Source organism: Anguilla anguilla, chromosome 8 (assembly GCF_013347855.1).
Source record: "Anguilla anguilla isolate fAngAng1 chromosome 8, fAngAng1.pri, whole genome shotgun sequence".
Lineage (NCBI taxonomy): Eukaryota > Metazoa > Chordata > Actinopteri > Anguilliformes > Anguillidae > Anguilla > Anguilla anguilla.
In genome coordinates, this window is record NC_049208.1 from 32640714 (window position 1) to 32661593 (window position 20880).

General features: G+C 41.2%; 1 protein-coding gene across 1 annotated transcript; it reads left to right on the top strand.

Annotated features, from left to right (window-relative positions):
• The first annotated feature begins 3694 nt into the window (after positions 1-3694).
• LOC118232744 (E3 ubiquitin-protein ligase RNF144B-like) lies at positions 3695-16010 on the top strand. The gene is made up of 8 exons (XM_035427813.1): positions 3695-3961; positions 7656-7843; positions 8863-8967; positions 9747-9807; positions 12981-13188; positions 13858-14002; positions 14459-14548; positions 15340-16010. The coding sequence occupies exons 2-8, from the start codon at positions 7709-7711 to the stop codon at positions 15496-15498; spliced, it is 903 nt and encodes a 300-aa protein (XP_035283704.1). The 5' UTR covers positions 3695-3961; positions 7656-7708; the 3' UTR covers positions 15499-16010.
• The last annotated feature ends 4870 nt before the right edge of the window (positions 16011-20880 follow it).

The window sequence follows — 20880 nt, forward strand, 5'->3', positions numbered from 1 at the left end:
ATTTTCGTTCCACTGCATCATGGCGAGCGCGTTTATAATGGAGGGGGCCTGATTATTTTACACCCGAAATGGGAGGCATGGCTGGCTGACTCATCCTTTAATGACATGCAATACAACCTTCTGATCAGAGGTCAAATCAGGTGTCTTCTTTCAAGGGCTACATGCCTCAAGCTATTCAAATGGCAGGACTGCAAATAAGCGAGAGTAATCAGAAAATCTTTTACTTTTTAGCTTATCCTTTGTACTTAATATATTGTAAAGCTGGTGCCATACCAAAGGAAAGATTTAAATATATTTTATAATAGATTTTTAATTTAGATGTAACCTAACAGAGCCCAGACTCTTTTTTTTAAAGTATTGTTCGGTCCCCACGTCTGACAAACACGGCATTCTGCACTTTGTTCTGATAAAATATTGTTTCCAAGGGGGAAATGCTGTAGCACAAGTCGGTTGATTTTATTTTACGTTGTTTTACCATGTCTAACTTATTTAATTTCACTAATGCTTTAGACATAATTTATCATGTTGTTAGAAATGTATGTCATTTAAATCAATGTCAAAAATACTTTCTTTATCTGCTGAGTTAGTGCTCACTGACTAGAATGAATGCCAAGTGCTGAAATTCAAAGAACATCTTAAAAATGCTCGTACGTTTATATATAACTTCCCCTTTATACTCACTCTTGCGCTGAAATTCAATCATCATTTGTCCTTAACTTTGACTTATCAGTAAACACAAGCATAACACTTTCCTCACTAGTGTGAATGATTGTTGAACCAAACTGCATTTGCACTGAAAAAAAAAACCTCTTGCTTTTAAAATTTTTTTATTTCAAGTTATTTCAAGTTAAGGACACATTTTGTTTGCCCCCCCCCCCCCAGCCTTAGTCACAACTAAAGTGTTCTGGGTTGAGCCATCCGTTTTAATGACAGATGACCACTTCAATACTTTAGAATGCACATAGCTGGCCAGGGAATCCCGTTCAGCCATTAGAGTCAGATTGCAGTCTCAGAGCCAAAAGACACCCTTTCAACTTGCTCCAGCTCTCATCTGGCTTACATATAATTGTCACACTACAGAAACACTATCAGCAATTGATCTAATCACAGAAGAGTGCAGGAAACATTGGAAGAATGTGATACAATGCATAGTGTCAGCCTTCCTATTATGTTAGTATTTTACCACCATTTGTGTTGTTAAGGTGTTGTTATGGGTCGATATGATCTGATATGACCGTAGTGTCAAGTATAGCATAGATAAGCAGATACAGCCTATGTAGACCCCTATTCTTTGCTGAACACAACACAATATGATATCATGTCAGCTGAGCTGTGTAAGAGCATGTAACGCCACCTATAGGTCAATGATTAAACTCAATTATAGCAGACCCCTGTTTTGAGTAGAAGTCTGACAATCCTAATACAATGCTTTCTCAGCTGAATATGGTATGAGGTTACTGCGCCACCTATGGACCAAGGGTTGCAGTATTTTAGATCCTTCCCTTTTTCGATAGAAACATAGAATTTAGCTCATAAATATTGGTTTGTTCTGGGTGGCGGGGGGTGGCGGGGGGGGGGGGGGGGGGGGCGGGGGGGGAGTTATGGTTAGGTGTGTGTGGGTTGTGGTTTGCGCAATACATTGATCGTCCCAGCAAGGGGTTTATTTAAATTGTCTCTTTTTTCTCGCTTGCAGAAGAGAATAATAGTTTTTAGTTTCAGGGTTACTGTTAGTGTGGGGTTATGATTATGGTGTGGGGGTCATGATTTCATATGCATATGTAAATAAACTTTCTGTGTGTGCGTGGGTATGCGTACACAGGCTTACCAGTGCTTTCCAGTGCTTTCTGGGAGTGTATACTGTAATTATACTGTATACTGTAGTATACTGTAATATAATTACCGTATGATCATTTTGAATATGGTCTATCCCTATGATGAGTCATATAGACCTGAAATACTTGTGATGAAGTCTAGCGTTTAAAGGAAAATTAAGTTACAATTATTTTTTTTACATGTGTTTCCTAATTGTCTAGAATGCCTTAAAGGTGTTTGTTGAAGAAAATCACCAATTTGCAAGTAATTAGTTGAAGTCACATATACTTAATAATACTATATGTGCAAACACTGTCTATAATGTTATTGAGAGAATCCAATGATTATTTTTTTAATGCAGAAAATCCAAACAATTGAGTTATATAAACAGAAAAAATTTAAGTCATATTAAACCTGTAAAACTAAGTAATGCATACAGAAAATATATTAATTAATTAATATGAACTGTACCACCTTTTCATTTTTTTTGAGTGCAGTTTCTTCTATAAAAATATTTGTTGTTCAATAGTTTCATCATCATAAGAAATATTCATTCCATCTTCCTTCGTTTCGAGACCACTTCGCAGATGTCACTTATTGCAACTGGATTCACTGATTGCATTTTCAGATATGGAGTCTGGACATTTAGTACGTGGGTGACAGGACAGAGACTGCGATCTGTGTCTGGTAAGCACATCCTGTTCCTAATGAAGTCATTCGCTTTGGCATTTACAGAACTTCAGCCACTCTGAACAAGAGACATTTTTAGCATCAAGCAAAAAAACAAATACAAATAATAGTGACATAAGTTACGGACAAGAATTAATTTTTTAAACATTGGAGGGAGATAATTTATTGTAATGAATATATTGTCATCTCTGATGGTGGCATTAGCCTAAATAAATAGTAGAAATTAAATGAATAAATCAATAATAATTTTTTTAAAATGCATTAATAAAAGAAGAAATGAAAGAGTATTTTATATCTAGCTGGAAATAAATCCATACGCCTCTCCTTATGGGTCTTATAAGACTTTCCGTTGCTTTACCGGGTTGAGGTTTCATTGGACAATGATCGTTGGATTATGTATTGTTGAAATATGAGAGGCCTATGCTTTATGGTATACAGACTGTATTCTTTGCAGTAAATTGATCTATCTTTAAATTAACCTCTCGTTGTTTTGAACTCCTTCCTTTTAATGTTTGAACAGGCAATCAATCATAAATCTTTTGCGGGATCGGTGAAAATGCTAAATGAAAGTTTTTAGTATGATTCAGTGCTGAGAGAGCCCTCTAGTGGGATCATTATAAGGAAAACTGTTTTAATAATGGTACAGCGCTTGTATTTTAGGCTGAGAAACCGCGCAAGCTTAGGTCATATGTTAAATAGCATACGTGAAAAAAATATTTATTATAGTCCTGCTTAACATTCCCCATATAATGAAAACTGAGCAAAGCGCACGACGATATGCTATCTTAGCCTACTGCATTACGACAAGGGTTAAAAAATAAAATAAAGATTCTACTCACTATAAAATAATAATTCAAATCAGAATGCAAACGTAAATTCGGAATCTGATTCTGTCTGCTACCACATATTCAAAGCAGAAACACGTCAATACGATGACGACAAAAAGAATGCGCTTATCTGCCAGCTTGCTAGTAATATTAATGGGGTAGGCTACCAGGTTATTAAAATGGGTTATGCTGTAATTGTCAGTAAATTAATCGAACCCTATAAACGGCCATATTTTCATAATGGGCTGCACTCGTGAAACAAAGTAAGAAATGTACTTATTCCCTACTCAACAACGACATTTCACAATCTTACAATTTGATAGAAATTCCTCAAGGAGTTAAAATTCCAAATAGCTGAGAGGAAGTCGGAAGTGCACTTAGCAGTTTCGCTCACAAACCGGCGAGGCCACTGCCTTTGGAAAGCAAGCTAGCATTCATTTCATACAAGGGAGTGACTGTTTGCAGTTCTCCGTGGCAAATGGGCGGTGCCTGCGAACAGAGAGGTAACTGGAGGTGTGTTTAATAGGTGAGTGTGTGTCAACGGGGACTGCCTCATGTGCGAGTGGCAGAGAGCGAACACTGCGGCTGTGGGACGGGTAAAGGAGCTAGTTCGCAGCGATCGACCGGTTAAGGTAAGACGCTCAGTAGCCTCGGTTTCTGGCACTTTGATGATATTGCGGTTGTTCGCGGCTCTCAGAAACGCGTGGCTGAAATCCAGAAAGTAGGGGCACATAGGCTACTGTTCGTGCAACCTTGAAATCTGCTGCGGAACGTGTTTTATCTACGTAACTGTACCAACACCATATACATATCACGGATATTCTGCGTACTTCAGTTGTGTTCTCAGATTTAATGTAGCTATACAATGTTTAGATCTTTCACATTATGTGTTTCAAATTAAGGCTATGGGACAAGGATGCCTCTGGGCTCTGGCTCAAACGATATAGCTCTCATCTGGATCAAACTGGATACTGTCTTTGGCGCACAGATGCCCTTCCAAAATGTTCTGTAGGTGCATATACTACCTAAACAGATTTGCTGTTGGATTATGCCTTTCATATACAAGAAAGATACAAAACCCAGGTCGGTATGCATAATTTACAATGAAGGAAATTCTCTTTTGATCAGGCTGGTTTACCATCCTATAGTGTTGAATTTAGTACAGGCTTTGATCTAACAGCACTGGAATTATAAAGAGTGATTTACTTAAGTAGATTTGTTGGTGAATGGGACTAATGCTAATTTTTTGTAGTTATCAGATCACTCTTCTCTGAACTAAGAGAATATGCATTAGGAGGGTGTGTATTTTCTAGCTAGGAGAGCTGTTAGTCTGCTTGCATCATATCCACAGCTGGCATTTCTCACAGAGCTCATAGGTTAACTGCATTTTTGCTTGTGATGTGAATCGGGCCTGCAGCCTATTAGCCAACAGAAAACCAATGTGCTATTTTGCATACCCCAATAAACTCAAAATGAGATCTGCCATCACAAGTGTCTCTAAGACTCTCTGAAGACTTTTGGCTCTATCCCACAATAATTTCTACTGTCATTTACAGTTTGAATGGGGTGAATAAAATATCATCTGCTTTGTTGTCCATGTGTGTTGTCTGATGTAGTTGAGCTGAACTGTGTAAAATGTTTTTGGGGTATTTGGTTTTCATTTGTAGGAGCTCTTAACCTAACCTTTTTAATTCATCGTGTGTAATTTGTTTCATTGTTTAATTAGTAAGTAGCTTCTCTCAGCTGGCTGATAGTCAGTTAACCAGCTGCATTATATAGCAGCAGCTATAGTGGCAGCCTTACCACTGAGTCTATCTGTGAGGGCTAAAAAGGGTCTTGGGCCACTAAGGCCAGTCATCAGCTGCCACACAAATCACAGCCATGGACACAGCCAGCCGCAATGACCCACCCCATCCAACCTGGTCCATTAACCACATGCTTCCAGTGTCAGACCTCGGGAATCCCCAGCCAGCGATTCACAGGGACTGAGTTTTTTGGCCTCCTAGGTGTCCCGTCCAGCTAAGGTACTTAGTGGAGTGATGCAGTCCTGATGTGCCATTTGCCTTTGTAGCAAAGCAACCCCTGCCGGGGAGCCTGAATGCCTGAGGGCAGTCCAGTCTGTAGAAACAGCCTCTGAGTCCTCTGTCCTAATCAACTTGTGAAGAGCCAGCTGAAATGTTCACTCTGTACTTCTGCTGTTGTCAAGGGCACCAGGATCATTTCAGAAGTTGGGTGGCTAAACAGATCTTGGGACTCCTTATGTGTTGTCAGACACAGTGGACGAGGGATGAACAGTCAACTGTGGGTGGGGGGTGTATGACATGAACTTTTTAGTGCTAAAGTTAGAGACTAAAGTGAGCTGACCAAAAGTGTAGGTGGCAGGGAGTTGGGGGGGCCTGTATTGACCTCTGGTCAAATGTATTGACCCCCCAGTGGTGCAGTGAGGTACCTAAACTTAATGGAACAGAAGCATTGCAAGGCCTTGTTCATCCATACAGACTGAAATCTCTTTAAACTGCATTTTGAACCCGTGTAAACCAGACATTATAATCTGACATTTAAGGTGTTTGCTTGTGTTTGAAAGCATCTATTATGACACTGGTTGAAAGCTGGTTTTCATTAGGTTAAGTTCTGAATCTATACTGTTGTTCATCAAACCTTAGAATATGAACTTCCTTAAGTAGCTCCTTAGAATAAGTTTTGTCTTCTGTGCAGTGTATATAAGATCACAGAGGCTATAGTATTGCTTTTGGAGACTTTATCAGACATGTACTGTATATATGTGAGGGGCTTTTCCAGGAACATTTTTCCCATACAGAAGATAAGATTTTAAAGGGGGGAGGGTTATACTGCTAAACAGGCTTCCCTGGGTTCTTCATTTAGTGTAAACAGAGGAGATGGGGAATCACCAATCAGATCTCTGCACCTAGTGTCCCAGAAATTGCAGGCTTCCAAGAGCACCATTAAAACTCAGAAATAGAAATGCTTATTATAAGTGCTAGTATCCATTGTTTTATGTGTATGCTATAAATCAAGTAGGGGACAGCAATGTGAATTGAGGACACTTGTTTGATTGTTTTTGGTGGTGTAAATGTTTCTCAGGACCTAATCACAAATGTACAGACATAGGATGCATTTCACATGTCAAGATAGATTTGTGACTTCTCTTGACATGCTCAACTGAAAATTGAAGTTTTATTCCTCTCATAGACAGTTGTTAGAAACACGCATGTTCTCTGTGTGTCTCTAACATCTTCACTCTTCCTATAGTGCGTATTTGACCCTAATCTTCAAATGATTCACACGTGTGCTTAAAACGTAACCGGAATTTATGACAGGCACAAAAATAACTGGGGGAAAAAATGTAGCCTGAATTGCAATTTATTACTCGGATAAAGCCTTGTTTGATGTACAGGCTTTCTAAATGACTGCTGTGCCTGTAGCATTTAAACATATCAATGGAGCCTCTCCACGGATAACCCTGAAGCCTAGTTCTAGAGGATTGGCAGCTTTTATAGTTCTACTTACATGCTTAAAGGAGCACAAACTAGCGTGATCAAACAAGTCATTGATGCAGCTCAGCAACTAGGACCTTGGGGGATTGGAAATGGCAAAGCGTTTTGCCTTCTAGAGCTAAAAGTCAAACTGTCAGTGAAAAATGCATCGATGCCACCCACTTCTAGGAAATCTGGAAATATTTATTTTTTGGCCAAAATAGCTTTACTTCTTTTCCCCCTTCTGTCTTGCTCTGTATTGTTGAACTACTCTTGTGTGTACCACACCATTTTGGACAAGAATATTTACGGTTTAGTTGGGGTGGGTTTTTCAGCAAACAATATTCTCTGAGCTAAGTGGTAGGCAGAAAATATTGCTGTGTTTGGCAAATATGTCTAGTGATCATTCTTTTGGCATCAAGTAGAGTGGCTTGATGTGTTTGTAATGGGGACAACACATTTAAGTGAAGCCCTGGAGTCCATTAAACTTCGGAGTACATTTTATGTAGTAATTTTTACAAAGAGAAAATGGCTCTTAATCTTTACATTCAGTCAATTAAAAAAAGACACAAAAGAAATTGCATTTTTAATGCATCAGGCTGTGTTACTTTAGTTCATTTGACTGCGGATAAGCATAACAATAGTAAAGCATCTGAAGTACTACAAGTGTCTGATGACACTAGGCCGAGGGAAATGAACATCGCTTTGCTTTAACTTTTCTTTCTTACTGAGATTCTATCTCTGTCTTCGGTTCCCTGCAAAGGTCTTTTTAAAACATGACCACGTTTTAAGTTGATTTCTAAAGCGGTATGTATGATCTTTGTTCCCACAGGAAACATGGAGGACTGCATCGTGTGGAGTTAAGAGAGAGAGATAAGTCCCAGCATGCCGAGCAGCAGCCCTATCTGGGTGGAGGCTGAGGCCCCGCAGCCTCTGATCTTTTGCAAGTTGTGCCTTAGTGAGTGCCCCCCGGCAGCGACTAGCAGACTGCTCACCTGCAACTGCGTCTTCTGCACCTCGGTAAGTGGGGGGGGGGGGGGGGGGGGCGGGGCGGGGGCGCCCCAAATATCTCTCTACCTCGGATGCAGCTTGGATCTTAGTGTGTGTGTTCCCAGGCCAAAAAAAAGTCTGGCTCAGCACAAAATCATATTTCACTGAAGATTCTTAAGTTGTATCATAGGCCAGAAATTCTGGGATTCAAAAAACAGACATTTCATGTTTTAATGTGGTTTCAAATTTTAATAATGCCTAAACATGCTGAGACATGAGCTATTAAGAAATCATATGTGGAACTAGCTTACACGTTTGGATGTTTGTATTACCTGCATAGCAAAATTTTGGAATTTTATCTATTCATTTTCAGTGTTTATCACATAACAAAATCCCATTCTTTGTTGCTGTACATTAGGTACCAGTATTATCTCCCCTGAAATGGTCAGGTGTTATTCTGTTGATACGAGATAGGCCTCTGTTCTGATAGCATAGAACATCCCATAGGGAGGCTGCTAACAAAACTAATGGTAACTAATAACGCCCTCCGGGGAAACAACGCTGTGTTCCCTCTCCACTCTCCCGTAGCCTGGTGAATCACGCATTATCTCACTCTTTCAACAAAGGACTCTGCTGGTTTTGCATGATTCAGAACAGGTAGAACTAGGAGTGGCTGTGTTGCCTGGCTAATGTTTAACAAAGGCTCAGGCTGAACTGTGAAATACGAGCCACAGTGCGAGCACTGTAATCATTGCAGAACTCAGTAAGTAGCCAGCGCTTGAACCGCTTGAGGATTTTGCGCTGCCTTGGAACTGGCTGAAGTTGGCGTAATTACAACTATGTGCAGTTGTCTCTTCATCTGCCGACCTCCTGGGCATCCCTTCTGGAAGCCTGAGAGGTGTGCAGCCATAGTTTGGTCCCAGCTGTCATTAAAATACCTCTGGGAATGTTTACGGTACACAGGTTGCCTTGAAGGTTTTGAAGGTGAGGTGCATACCCAGTGGAAAGGGGTAATTGGTGATCCTGTCTTTTTTTTCTCCCTTCCACAGTGTCTGCAGCAGTATGTGCAGCTGGCGATTCGGGAAGGTGGGGGTGCCCCGATCACCTGTCCCGACATGACCTGTCTGAAGACGGGAGCCCTGCTTGACTCTGAGGTACGAGGGGTTTGCATAAACCAAAGAGACACCAAGCACAACAGGCTTGAGAAGTGCTTTATAATTACACCCTCTTCCTGCTTTTTACTAATTGGAGGAGGCAGCGAGGCTCCATCATTGTAGTTAATTGTCTGTTAGGTTCCTCTGGTGCAGTAATCTGGGGCTTTCCAAAAAAACAGGATGCAAGTCTGTGTAAGGATGAGCTGAAGTGTATTGGGTGGGAGCTAATACCATATACAACATTTTTCCTCAAATAATCCACTTCACTTGAAAGATACCTGGTGTGGTCTGTGAGAAAGTTAAACCTTAGGAATCGGTTATTCACCTGTTGCCTATCAGGCATTTATAAATCTTACTTTTAAAGTCAATGGTTTTCTGTTTCCTGTTCAATGCATTTAAATGATAACTGAAGTAAACTACAGAGTCTGAAGTGCCCTGTAAACGTCCTGTTGCTTGGCCCTAAAATGCAACGTATTATACAGTGTCCATTCTCCTGAACTCTCTAGAACATCTGGCAGTTATGTTTTACAAAGGGGACAAGGTTTTGAGATGGATCCTCATTGGTAAAAACTATGCATTAAATTTACCTTATCTCTGAAAGAGTCATATTGACAATTGCATCCTCCAACATATTATTTCACAATAAGGTTTCCAGGGTGTTTTGTCTGGGTGCTAATAAGAAGGACACTAGATTAATCCCTGGAGGCACAGCTTCAAAGGGTGCTCTAAAACGTACCTGATTTTTATCACAGCCTTCTTTGTTTTCTGCCTCGTCTCAGATTGCCAGTTTCGCCCCGGAGGATCAGGCGCAGCTCTACCAGCGGCTGAAATTTGAAAGAGGTACGGTCGATTAGCGCCCTGGCGATAACCGCGGCGGCGGTGGCGGCTTCTGGTCCCCGGCCATCTGGCCCCATTCCACAGGGAGGTGGCAGAGAGGGGCTAGCACAGAAAAGCTGACATATTGTGCGCTCGGTGTGCCTCCGACTCCTGCCCAGTGGGCCTCCTTCAATCCTGCAGACCTACATTCTTTAGTGAGAATTCGCTGAAGCCAGCTCTTTGGAAAGAGAAAACGGCAGCATAAATTTGTGTGTAAGCAAAGTAAACGGTCTGCGTGTGTGTGAAAGTTTTAATGAATGGTGCTGGTAACATAAGGAGTTGACAATAATGTTAAGTCAGGGCAAGGTCGGGGTTTCTGTGGTGCTTCATTGTCGGTGATGCTGGGGATTTGACTGTATGCAAATGAGCTGAAATACAGCTCTTTCAACAACAGGTCCTGTTTTCATATTTGCATACCGCATATGATACAATTGATCTTATGGCCACAGCTTTAATTAAAATGTCTCATTTCATTTCTGCAATGGCTTCCAGTCACTGTAAGTTAAACTGCAGTTTTAGCCTTCAAATGTCTTGATGAACCAGCATGCCAGTGCTGGTGAATATCCTAGGCATGGCTGAATTGGTACGGAGAAAAGGGAAGTCGAGTTTAAACTGGTTTATTACCGTTCTGAGCGATAAAGACAATATATTGTGCAATATTAACACTGTATTTGAGCAGACTCTCCCTTCAGACGTCAGAATGAACATTTGGAGATAGGCTTACTGTTGTGCAGTTGAGCTCTGTAACCTCCAGCACCTGCACCCCTCCGAAACTCCCGAGGGAGGCGTTCTTATCGGTGTCCTCAATGTCCTGTACAGCCTGTTATTTAGGTTCCAATGACAGTCTGACTGGTTCTGGTCACTCCCGTTCTCAAAAACATTGTTGCGCATTGTCAACAGAATATTTCACCCTCTTCCTCTAACGATGCAATCTCTTAACACCACCTGATCTTATCCCGAAGATCAAGGAAAACCTTATCAGTCAAAACATCTGATGAGCATATTGCATTCCAACACTGCATGCTTGCCTCATATATCTTGAGCCTGAAAAATTTTGAGTATGTACATATATTTTTTTATTCGCTAAGTGGAGTGCAGTCCACTTCTGCTGAAAAAGGATTCTCATTACTGGATATGCTTTCCACTAGGTTAGGGCTAGTGTATTTCAGTGTGATAAATTTGCAAAGGTGTCTGTATGCTAATTACTTGGCAGTGGACAGCTGGTGGACTGGTGTACTCTTGCCTGAAGAGCATAAATGGCAAGCATTTCTTCTTTGTGGAATGTGTCCTTGTTTCTGTGGCTAAAACACCAGAGCTTGTTCAGCTTGTTTCCCATGGGAAACAGTGGCCAGACTGGCCACCACCACTTTTGCACACTTTTCCCTCACCGCTTGCTTAGAGATGTGAACCATGTGTCCCCAAAATGTTACTGTATACCCTGTTTGACCTTTTTGACCTTGATTTATTTATTTATTTATATTTAGACTGCCATTGCATTCCCTCTGTTTTGGTCTCACACTGGTTAATTGTATTCTGTTGTTTTCATGTTTTCGTATTGTCTCCTCAATAGCTGCTAATGTTGCCGTCTGTAGCTCAAGATTAGATTGTGCTCTTGAGTAGCACACGCCTTGCAGGTCTTTTGCCCTTTCAGTGATCCTCTGAAAGTGGTAGCTGTACTGATACAGAACCTAAGGTCCATACACAGTACATAATGTAGCATTTTGCCTCCTCTTTTTTATCCTCGTGCCAGTTTTACATGTAATGTATGCAGTGTTATGATTGGGAACCTGCAGTGCTAAGGACTGAGCTGATGCTTGAGTGTAGAGTGCTGCACGAACACATTTTTAGCTCGCTGTTTCTCCCGCCAGCATCGACGGCCTTTCACAACGTTAGCATCACATAGCATGATTCCTACGCAAGCGTCCCAATTAATAAGGACTCTTTGCAGTCTCAGAAGAGTCTTTAGCGAATGGCAGTTGTTAAGTATGCAGGCTTGAATGATGCAGGATGTGCACTGAGAGGTACTGAGAAAGAAGGCAGGAAGGATGTGCATATTATTCTCCAGCGTGAGGCTCCCTGCAGCAAACCTCTCTCCTAAGCTCATTAAGCTTCTCCTGGGTTACTGCTCACCTCAATTTATTACCATTTTGACTGGACCTGAAAGGTCTTTCTGTGCAGTGCCTCCCGTGCAGTCCTTTCCCATGCATCTGGGGGTGGCAGTGAATTAACAGGAGCATTGTGCGGCTGTATGATATTCTCTGCTTTTGTAAACCAGCACTGGGAGGTCCACTGTCTTATTGCATTTGCTGCAATGTCTTACTGCATTGGTATTACTGACTAAGCCCTTTTCCCTCTATGGTTACTTTTCAAGTACTACACTGACATTTCAGAGTATAAATATGCTGGAGCTACCTCACAGCCAAAAAATTGTTTAAAACACACCAAATGCACGAAGAACTGCCCAAAATACAAGATATGTTTTTAAAAATTAAATTCTGCATTTAACCGTAATACACCAACGTGTAGCATTTGCAATCAAAATGACAACAATCAATTGTTCAGATTAGGCAACACAGAATGCATCATCCTTCAACGCAATGATAAATTATTTGCTTCTTGACTTGATAGTGAATAATGCTTAGCTCTAATGCGTACAATATGAAAATGTATCTAGCTTGGTATACCGTGACAGCACACGCATTGGGCAAAGGCAAACAAGCCCAAAATTTGTTCCCTCGCCCAAGCACATTTTTTCCCTCACAATCCAAACAAAAGCAGCACAGTTGGGGGGAAACCTGCCCAATCTGGCAACACTGCTCATAGCTCAACCAAGATGCATTGAAAAAATAGGAATTTCATCCACTTTTAGAGAAACATAGAACTTTAAAGAGTAACTGAAATTGCTGCACCAAATACTGCCTTTAAAAAAAACTACAAATCTTAAAGCTAATGTCAAGCTACAGTAATAAATTGATGTTTTAAATAAGTGTTAGGTGAATTACTAATCTGTTTGTGGAAGACCTCTAGGTACGCCAGTCTTATGTCCCTTCAAGAAAATCCAGTGAAATTTACTTACGCGCATCTTTAACAAACATCCCTTCTGCTCACACGTGTCCGTATTTGTTCTGCTGTGCCAGGCGTGCAGCTGGACCCCGGTAAGACCTGGTGCCCGGTGCTGGAGTGCCAGGCCGTGTGCAGTGTGACGCCCGGCGCGGAGAGCCAGCCGGCGTCGGTGGCGTGCCCAGCCTGCGGCGCCGTCTTCTGCTCGCTGTGCCGGGTCGACTGGCGCGACAAGCACGTCTGCTCCGAGCGGCAGCCCCTGACAGTGGCGTCCCCGCGGGACAGGTCAGTGAGGGACGAGTGCCTGCGCCTCCGGCCTCTTCCACTGGGTCACAGTGGGTCCTACACCCATTATATGAACTGGCACCACTGAACACACTAGGTGTGGATGTTTGGATGGATCACTGGAATTTGTAGTTTTTATGAAGACCTCATTATGATACAATGCCAGTGATAATAAGAAGCTTTTATTAACATGCCTTCTTTCATACATAATTTGGTAGACCACTTGCCTGCATAAAAATGTATAAAATTACTTATGTCAACAGGAACATGCAAAGTAGATAGACTGCAGTTAGGTGGACTACAAGGGCAAAAATTGAGAACTCAGCTTGTTGCCAAGATAGTTTGAGTTTTCTGAACTTTCATTTTTTACAGCGTAGTCTAAAAGCAAATATTTAACTTTTAGGCTTTTCATATTTTGAATGAATGGTACCCTTCTGTTCATTTTGATTATGGCATATACATAAATACAAAAGGAACTTCTGCCCTCTTCTCCTGGAGCTCACCTTTGCGGTACCTAGAAGGCCAGTTACTATACTGAAGTCTTTTCCTCAGTCCACAAACTGCAGTTCACCACACGCACCTGTCTTCTCGGAGGAAAGAATGACTCACGCTCTTGGGGAAGCTAGTGAGTCAGAGCTGCAGGTGAACACAACGCTGTTTTCTCTGCAGTGTGAAGGTGGGCTGTGAGGCGGACGCCATGGTGAAGCAGTGCCCCATGTGCGCCGTCTACATCGAGCGGGACCAGGGTTGCGCACAAATGCTGTGCAAGAGCTGCAAGCACACCTTCTGCTGGTACTGCCTCCAGAACCTGGACGTAAGACAGCATGTTCCTCTGAATTCATATCGCAGTCACATACCAGCATGGACTGGACTGCATTCACTGACCAGCATGGACTGGACTGCATTCACTGACCAGCATGTACTGGACTGCGTTCACAGACCAGCACGTACTGGACTGCGTTCACAGACCAGCACGTACTGGACTGCATTCACAGACCAGCACGTACTGGACTGCATTCACAGTTCAGTTACGAGCATATTGATTAATTGATATGAATTGCACTTTTGGAGCCTTATAAACAGTGTTGTAAATGGGAAGGTACAAACAAATGGCTAGTCAAATATGCACACGCATTTACATTATGTAAAAACATACTGAAAGAGAAAGAGAACTCTGTGCTGTGATGGTAAATGTGTTGCTTAAATGTGCACAGTGTTGCAATGAGTCACGTGCGCAGGTTGCTCTGCATGGTTTCGCTGTGTTTCGCAGGGAGACATATTCCTGAGGCATTACGACAGAGGGCCGTGCCGAAACAAGCTGGGCCACTCCCGTGCCTCCGTCATGTGGAACCGAACCCAGGTGACCTCAGGAGCTCCACAGTCTTGCACACACCCATGCGTGCTCTCACAGACACGCACACAGGCAGAGCACAGCAGAAGCAGCAGGCTTCATTAGTTAATGGCGGTCAAAGCAGCCATTAAACAGGATGTGAATGACATTATTAAAAGATTGTGTATACCAACATAACCTGCAGTGTTCGGTTACTGAGGCAACCCTGATCAAGAGAGAACACAAGCCAGATACTGTAGGACTGTGAAAAGAATGACCCATAGGAAACTACTTAGAAAAAGGGCATTGCCAGTAATGAGAGTAGTATCTGTAAACATCCTGAACTTTGTTTAGTTTAGAATTAGGAGTGACTCCTCATGTAGCAGGGATTGCTGTATGGATAGGGAAACTTTGTGAAACTAGGCTATCTGAGTAAGGTGTGAATCAGACTAATGCTCTGTGAAATTACACAGGGGGAAACAGACCAGCCCTTGAAAGTAGAGTAAGCTCTATAAATAGAACAGCACACGGAACCAGCCGGAGCTAAATCTAGCTTTTATTACTATGGAGCTTATAAAGGTCAGTCATGCACAAATAGGGCTTTCACTTTAAGTAGCCACTCATTTAGTTGTATCATTCAACAGTTTTACAATTTGCTAAAGTTAGCATGATTGCCGACTCCAACTGCGTGTATGCTAACACTGAGCATAACCACTGCCGAACAGCTGTGGTTGAAGAGAAAAACTTGGTGTGAGAGGAAGAAGCTTTTTGTTTGCTCGTGTGAGACTCCAGTAAGCGTAACGCGTTCTCTTGCCTCCAAGGTGGTGGGTATCCTGGTTGGGGTGAGCATCATCGTGCTGGTGTCCTCCCCTCTCTTACTGCTGGCCTCCCCTTGCATCCTGTGCGTCGTCTGCAAGCCCTGCAAGGGCAAGAAGAAGACGAAGAAGAGGGAGATCGGCCAATCGGATTCCACTGTATAACCAGAGTATTACGTACGCCATCAGCCGCCGCTACCCGCCGTCACCAGTGTGCCGAAGGCCTTCGCCGATCTGAACCCGACCGGCCTCGCTAGGCTCAGACACGCCCCTTCCGACTGCACCTGGTGTTCCGTGGAATCGTTTCGCCTTTCGTTTCATTATGCAAGAATGATGCTGGCTGTTGACCGTGAACTATGTTCCAAATGAATGCAACACGTGATTTCGCAGGAGGCGATTGCGCAAAAGAAAAAAAAGTTAGGTAATGATTGAGATTAAGGGCTTTAACCATTGTGCGTAAAAAAATCATTCCTGCCAAGACTTCTTGTTTTCCATTGTGTTTTCTGTGTAGACCAAAGGATGTGATGGACTCTGAGGGCTGTAAGATGTAAATATGTATTTATGAACACGTACGCTGTCTTTTGCCGTTTATACTTTTCTGTTGAACAGGTTTTGGTTTATGCATCAGATATTTTCTAACAGTAAATGATGTCTGAAATAAATATCAGATGCGGAAACTTTCTTGTGATGTTTGTTATTGACATAAGTTCAATTTCCTTGAACCAATTCTGAATTTTGTTTTATGCAATCAGACGTATGGTATACATTTTGCTAAGTAAATGTTGACACCACACCAGAAAGGGTTAGATCCTTACAACTGAAAATTCCAATAAGTGCGCTAAAGCTAACAATCTGTCTATACATACATTTATTCACATAATTCAAAGCCTGTCTCAAGTAAAATTAGTATTAATGACCCATAATGCAGTCCAGTGGGAATCTAACTTTGATGTTACATTTTGGGTGTCTATTGCTGAACAGTGCTGCAAGAATATAATCGGTTATACTTACATTACATTCATTTGGGAGGGGCTCATATCCAGAGCAAAGAACAGTAGTGGAGAAATAGTGATACTTATACTGATTTCATACATTTTCATTTCATTAAAACCCTTTAGAGTCTGTTCTCTTTCTCTAACCACTCACTGCTACAGTTTGGCACATAATAGAACTCTTTACAATGTCCAAACTCTGCACAAAATGCAACAAGCTTAAGTTAAAATGTTTCTAGTATTCTTGGCTGGTATCCTGATAAATCCTGGTTGTCACAAATGGCACAAAGAATTGTTTAATAAAACACATCCCATGATTAAAATGTCCACTATTTATCTGGCCAGGAGAAGATCTTGCAAACTTGCCAAGAAGAGCACCATTTGTATACTCTGTAACTACATCCTCAATGCTAGAGACATGGTCACCAGAGGGCGCCAATTCTTAAGACATCAATATATGCCACCCGATGCAGAAAAAGTGGTTTTGGTTAGCGGTAAACTCATATTTCTGACAACTGTTCTCTTTAAAATACGCAAAAATTGAGAAAGCACCTGCTGTGCAAAATAATCTTACACAGTCTTTTGCAGTAGTAACTCATTTGCATATGTTTGTCTCCAATGGATTAGTAATTTCACTTTTTAAGAAAGAAACTAGCAGTAGTTAACAACTGGAAGTATTACTTAAAAAATGTCTAATTATCAGACAGTGCTAAAAACAATACAAAACAAAATGTAAATGTTATTGTTGCTAAAAGCATAGCACATTTTCTGGGGTTTCGGGCTTACACATCAAATGTATGTTATTTTGTTGTAGAAAATCATTCTTGCATTGCAAACATCAAAATGGAGCTCGTAATATCACTGACTGGTGGAAATGCCTTCTCTCAAGTTCAGTAAAGTCACAATAGCAAACCTGAGGGAGGTCACATCAGCGGAAGTCAGTATGTGGCTAAGGAGCCCGGCTGTGCCAAGGTGTAGACCTGACAACTGCTTACTTCTCCTTTACGTTTCAATATGCTCATCATATATTTATTACCTCAGAGGCCTGTTGTATCAAAGACTGGTGTAATGCAATACGCCATTGTAATGGGAGATCTGAAATATAAGGACTGGGAACTTTGTTTCTGTAAGTGGACCTGCTAACCAAGGAAGTAAAACTGGAGTGTGCACTGTCACCTTGATGTATTTATAGTGTATAATTTGGTCTAACAACACTGCTCCATCCCAACAGATGCCCAGGAAACAAACATGCCAATATTGTTAAATTGGTGACTTCACATGACAACAAACTACCAATCAGGACAGACGTGTCATTTTAGGCAAAAGATAAACAGATTTATGACCAGAAAACTACAGTTTTCTTCTCATATTTCAGTCACACAATTAAGCCTAACCCAATTCAATGGCACAAAAAATACTAGACAATATGGCTGCAACAATGTACAATAATGATGGCTCTTGACTTGAAACTGAATCTTTAGCACTCCTTCCAATATTAATACAAGTGCCACAAGATAATTAATAGTAACAGATTTCTATTTCCAGACTGAATGACTGAAGGACCTTTTACCAAATCATGTTTTCAATGCACCACTCCAACCATCGACCTTGAAAAAGATGACTGACAGCAATGTTTACAAGCAACACACAAGTTAGATTCATTCCGATTTTTAAGGATCGAAGACACACAGCAGTACTTTGACATGTTGGACAGAGGATGTTAGTTTTGTTTGAAGAAGTTGGAAATGCTCAGATTAAAAATGAGAATAGATATATAACGTTCAATTAACTAATAAATAAATAAATAAATAAATAAATAAATAAATAAATAAATAAATAAATAAATAAATAGCTTTAGTAGCAATGAAATAGCTTGAAGTAGAAGTACATCAAACAAACAAACAAACAAATAAACAAACAGTGTGATGAATGTTACATACACAGTTCAAATGAAAACTCTAAGTTGTAAACTCCGTGATTAAATTTGCTCCTCTTCTGATATTTACTGGCAATGCTTGGTGGAAACTTTCAGCAGAGACAGAGCTTGTCACAACAGACAAATACCCTTTTGACTTTTAAGTAAATGGAAATATTTCTTCATCTGTATCCCAGAATTCCTACTGATATTGGAACACAGATATACCGAAACTTGAGTCTAGTGGGCGGGTTGTCACGCCAAGTCAGTTTGCTGTTTCATTTTAGGATCAAAAACCTTGACAGCCTAAAGAAAGACCTGAGCTGGTTGAAACATGCCTCATGTTTGGTTCGATCAGGTTTCGTTGTAAAGAAACATCCCATAAAAAATCGCAGTAATGCTGCCAATGAAAAACCATTTAATGAAGAGAGAACCTATAAATCCTGTTAATTAACTGTGAAACACTTATTCTATGGAATGGCCGCTAAAGGAGTTATTGCTGTTATTCTACATGAATTTGACAGTGTTTACATTTTTCAGTCAGTATACTGTTAAATAGCTTTTTACTGCGTTGCCATACATTGTACGTTTCTCTGCAACTGAATGTTTTGAGGCATTGATGGGTTTTTATTTTGTCTTTGTTGTCTGCAGAGCATCCATTTTGTGGATTCTGAGGTTGTTACTTTCAAACCACCAGATCATTTCAACCACATTCGCCATTTTCTCTGATTAAAAAGAGTTGTGTCTCCAAACCCTAATCCACTCAACAGTGTCTTCAGCTCTGTCAGCAAACTGGAGCTCAGTGTGATATCTGTCTCCATTTCCACAAATCTGGGATAAAAAATTACATTCCTTGAATGGTGCTCTACAGGAGAATATCAACACAGACTGAAGACACACCTCTTCAGACAGTAGCACAGTTCCCCTTAAGATATCCTTTTTCTGTATTGATTTCCTTGTTTGATAATAATGTTGTAAGTATAGTTATGTAACTGTAGACTAGCTGTATAGAGTTTGGAATGATAATTATTGTTTCGTTCGGTTAACTTTATACATATTGATTGAGCCTCCTGTGCCTTCTTGGCTATATCACATTCCTGAGGCTAACACTGATGTTCTCCACTTTCATAGGTCCCTCTAGATAAGAGCATCTAATACATAGACAGAGATTAAGAGGGGCCCCAACCAGGGTGCGATCGCAGTGCAATCACAGATCTCTTGCACCCACCCCAGTCCACGCCCCCCCCCGCCCCCCCCCCAAAAAAACCTGGTTCCCAATCACAACCCTCACCTGCCGTACCCATCTCATCTCAAAGGTCAACCTCTACAGATGGCAGAGGAATTCTCACTATAATGCAGGAAAAAAACCCAAGCACTTGTCTGACAGATCAGAAACACTCTTCAGGAGGCAGGTGTGCATGTGTCAATGACTGCTTTCCTCAGAAGACTTCAGGAACAGAACTATAGGCTACATTGTAAGAATCAAACCACTAGACAGCAGCAAAAACAGGATTGCCAGGTCACACTTGGTAAGAAGTACCTAAAAGAGAATACAGGATTCTAGAAAAAGGCCTTATGGACAGATGAGACCTTTTTCTAGAAACCTGCAAGATTACATAACATTACATTACAGGCATTTAGCAGACGCTCTTATCCAGAGCGACGTACAACAAGTGCAAGATGAATTTGTATTGGAGTGATGGCAAGAGCAAAGTGTGGAGGACAAAAGGAACTAACCAAGATCCAAAGCACCCCCCTTCATCTGTGAAACATGGTGGTGGGGGTGTTATGGTTTCAGCATGTATGGCTGCCAAGCGTACTGGCTCACTCATCTTCATTAATAATCTAACTGCTGCAGCAGAATTAATGATGAATTCATCTTATCAGCTCAAGTCCGAGCAAATGCCTCCAAAGTCATTGGATGGCAATTCATCCTACAGCCAGACAATGATCCCAAACATAATGCTAAAGCAACAAAGCCATAAAATGGAAAATTCTCTACTGGCTAAGTCATTCACCCAATCTGAATCCAACTGAACATGTGTTTCATATGCTGAAGAGAAAACTTAAAGCAACATGCCCTCGAAGCAGGAGCTGACGATGGCCACAATATACATATATATTGTGGGTGGCATGTTCCTGGCATGGTTTGGGTCCACTTGTCCCTTTAGAGGGAAGGGTCACTATGATATTGTAGGTAGAAATTGAAAAAGAAATTGTACTTTGGTTTGTTATTCAACAAAAGTGCATATATTAACTGAATTTTGCTCTACATAAAGTTTTTTGTTTAAAAAAAAAATCGTCACAACACAAACTACACAGTATTCTTTTATGCAATACTGCAAAATCAATCATAAAAAAAATAACTTCAAAGACAGGCGATAGAGTCTAAACGAAACAGTACAGAGTGTACAAGTGTTAATTCCCCCCAAAATACATCAGAATTGCCAGCGCAATATAGATGTTCGCCACTGACACAGTAAGCACTGCATTAGCCTACACTTAAATGTGAAGTCATAGCTTTCTCTGTTTTCTAGGCCAGGTCCCTGTTCCAGACCGGCGTGTTACCTCAACTTTCGCTCCCTACGTCCCCGTTTCCGTTTCTGTAAGTAGGCTATGTCAACATCACTCGTAATCGTT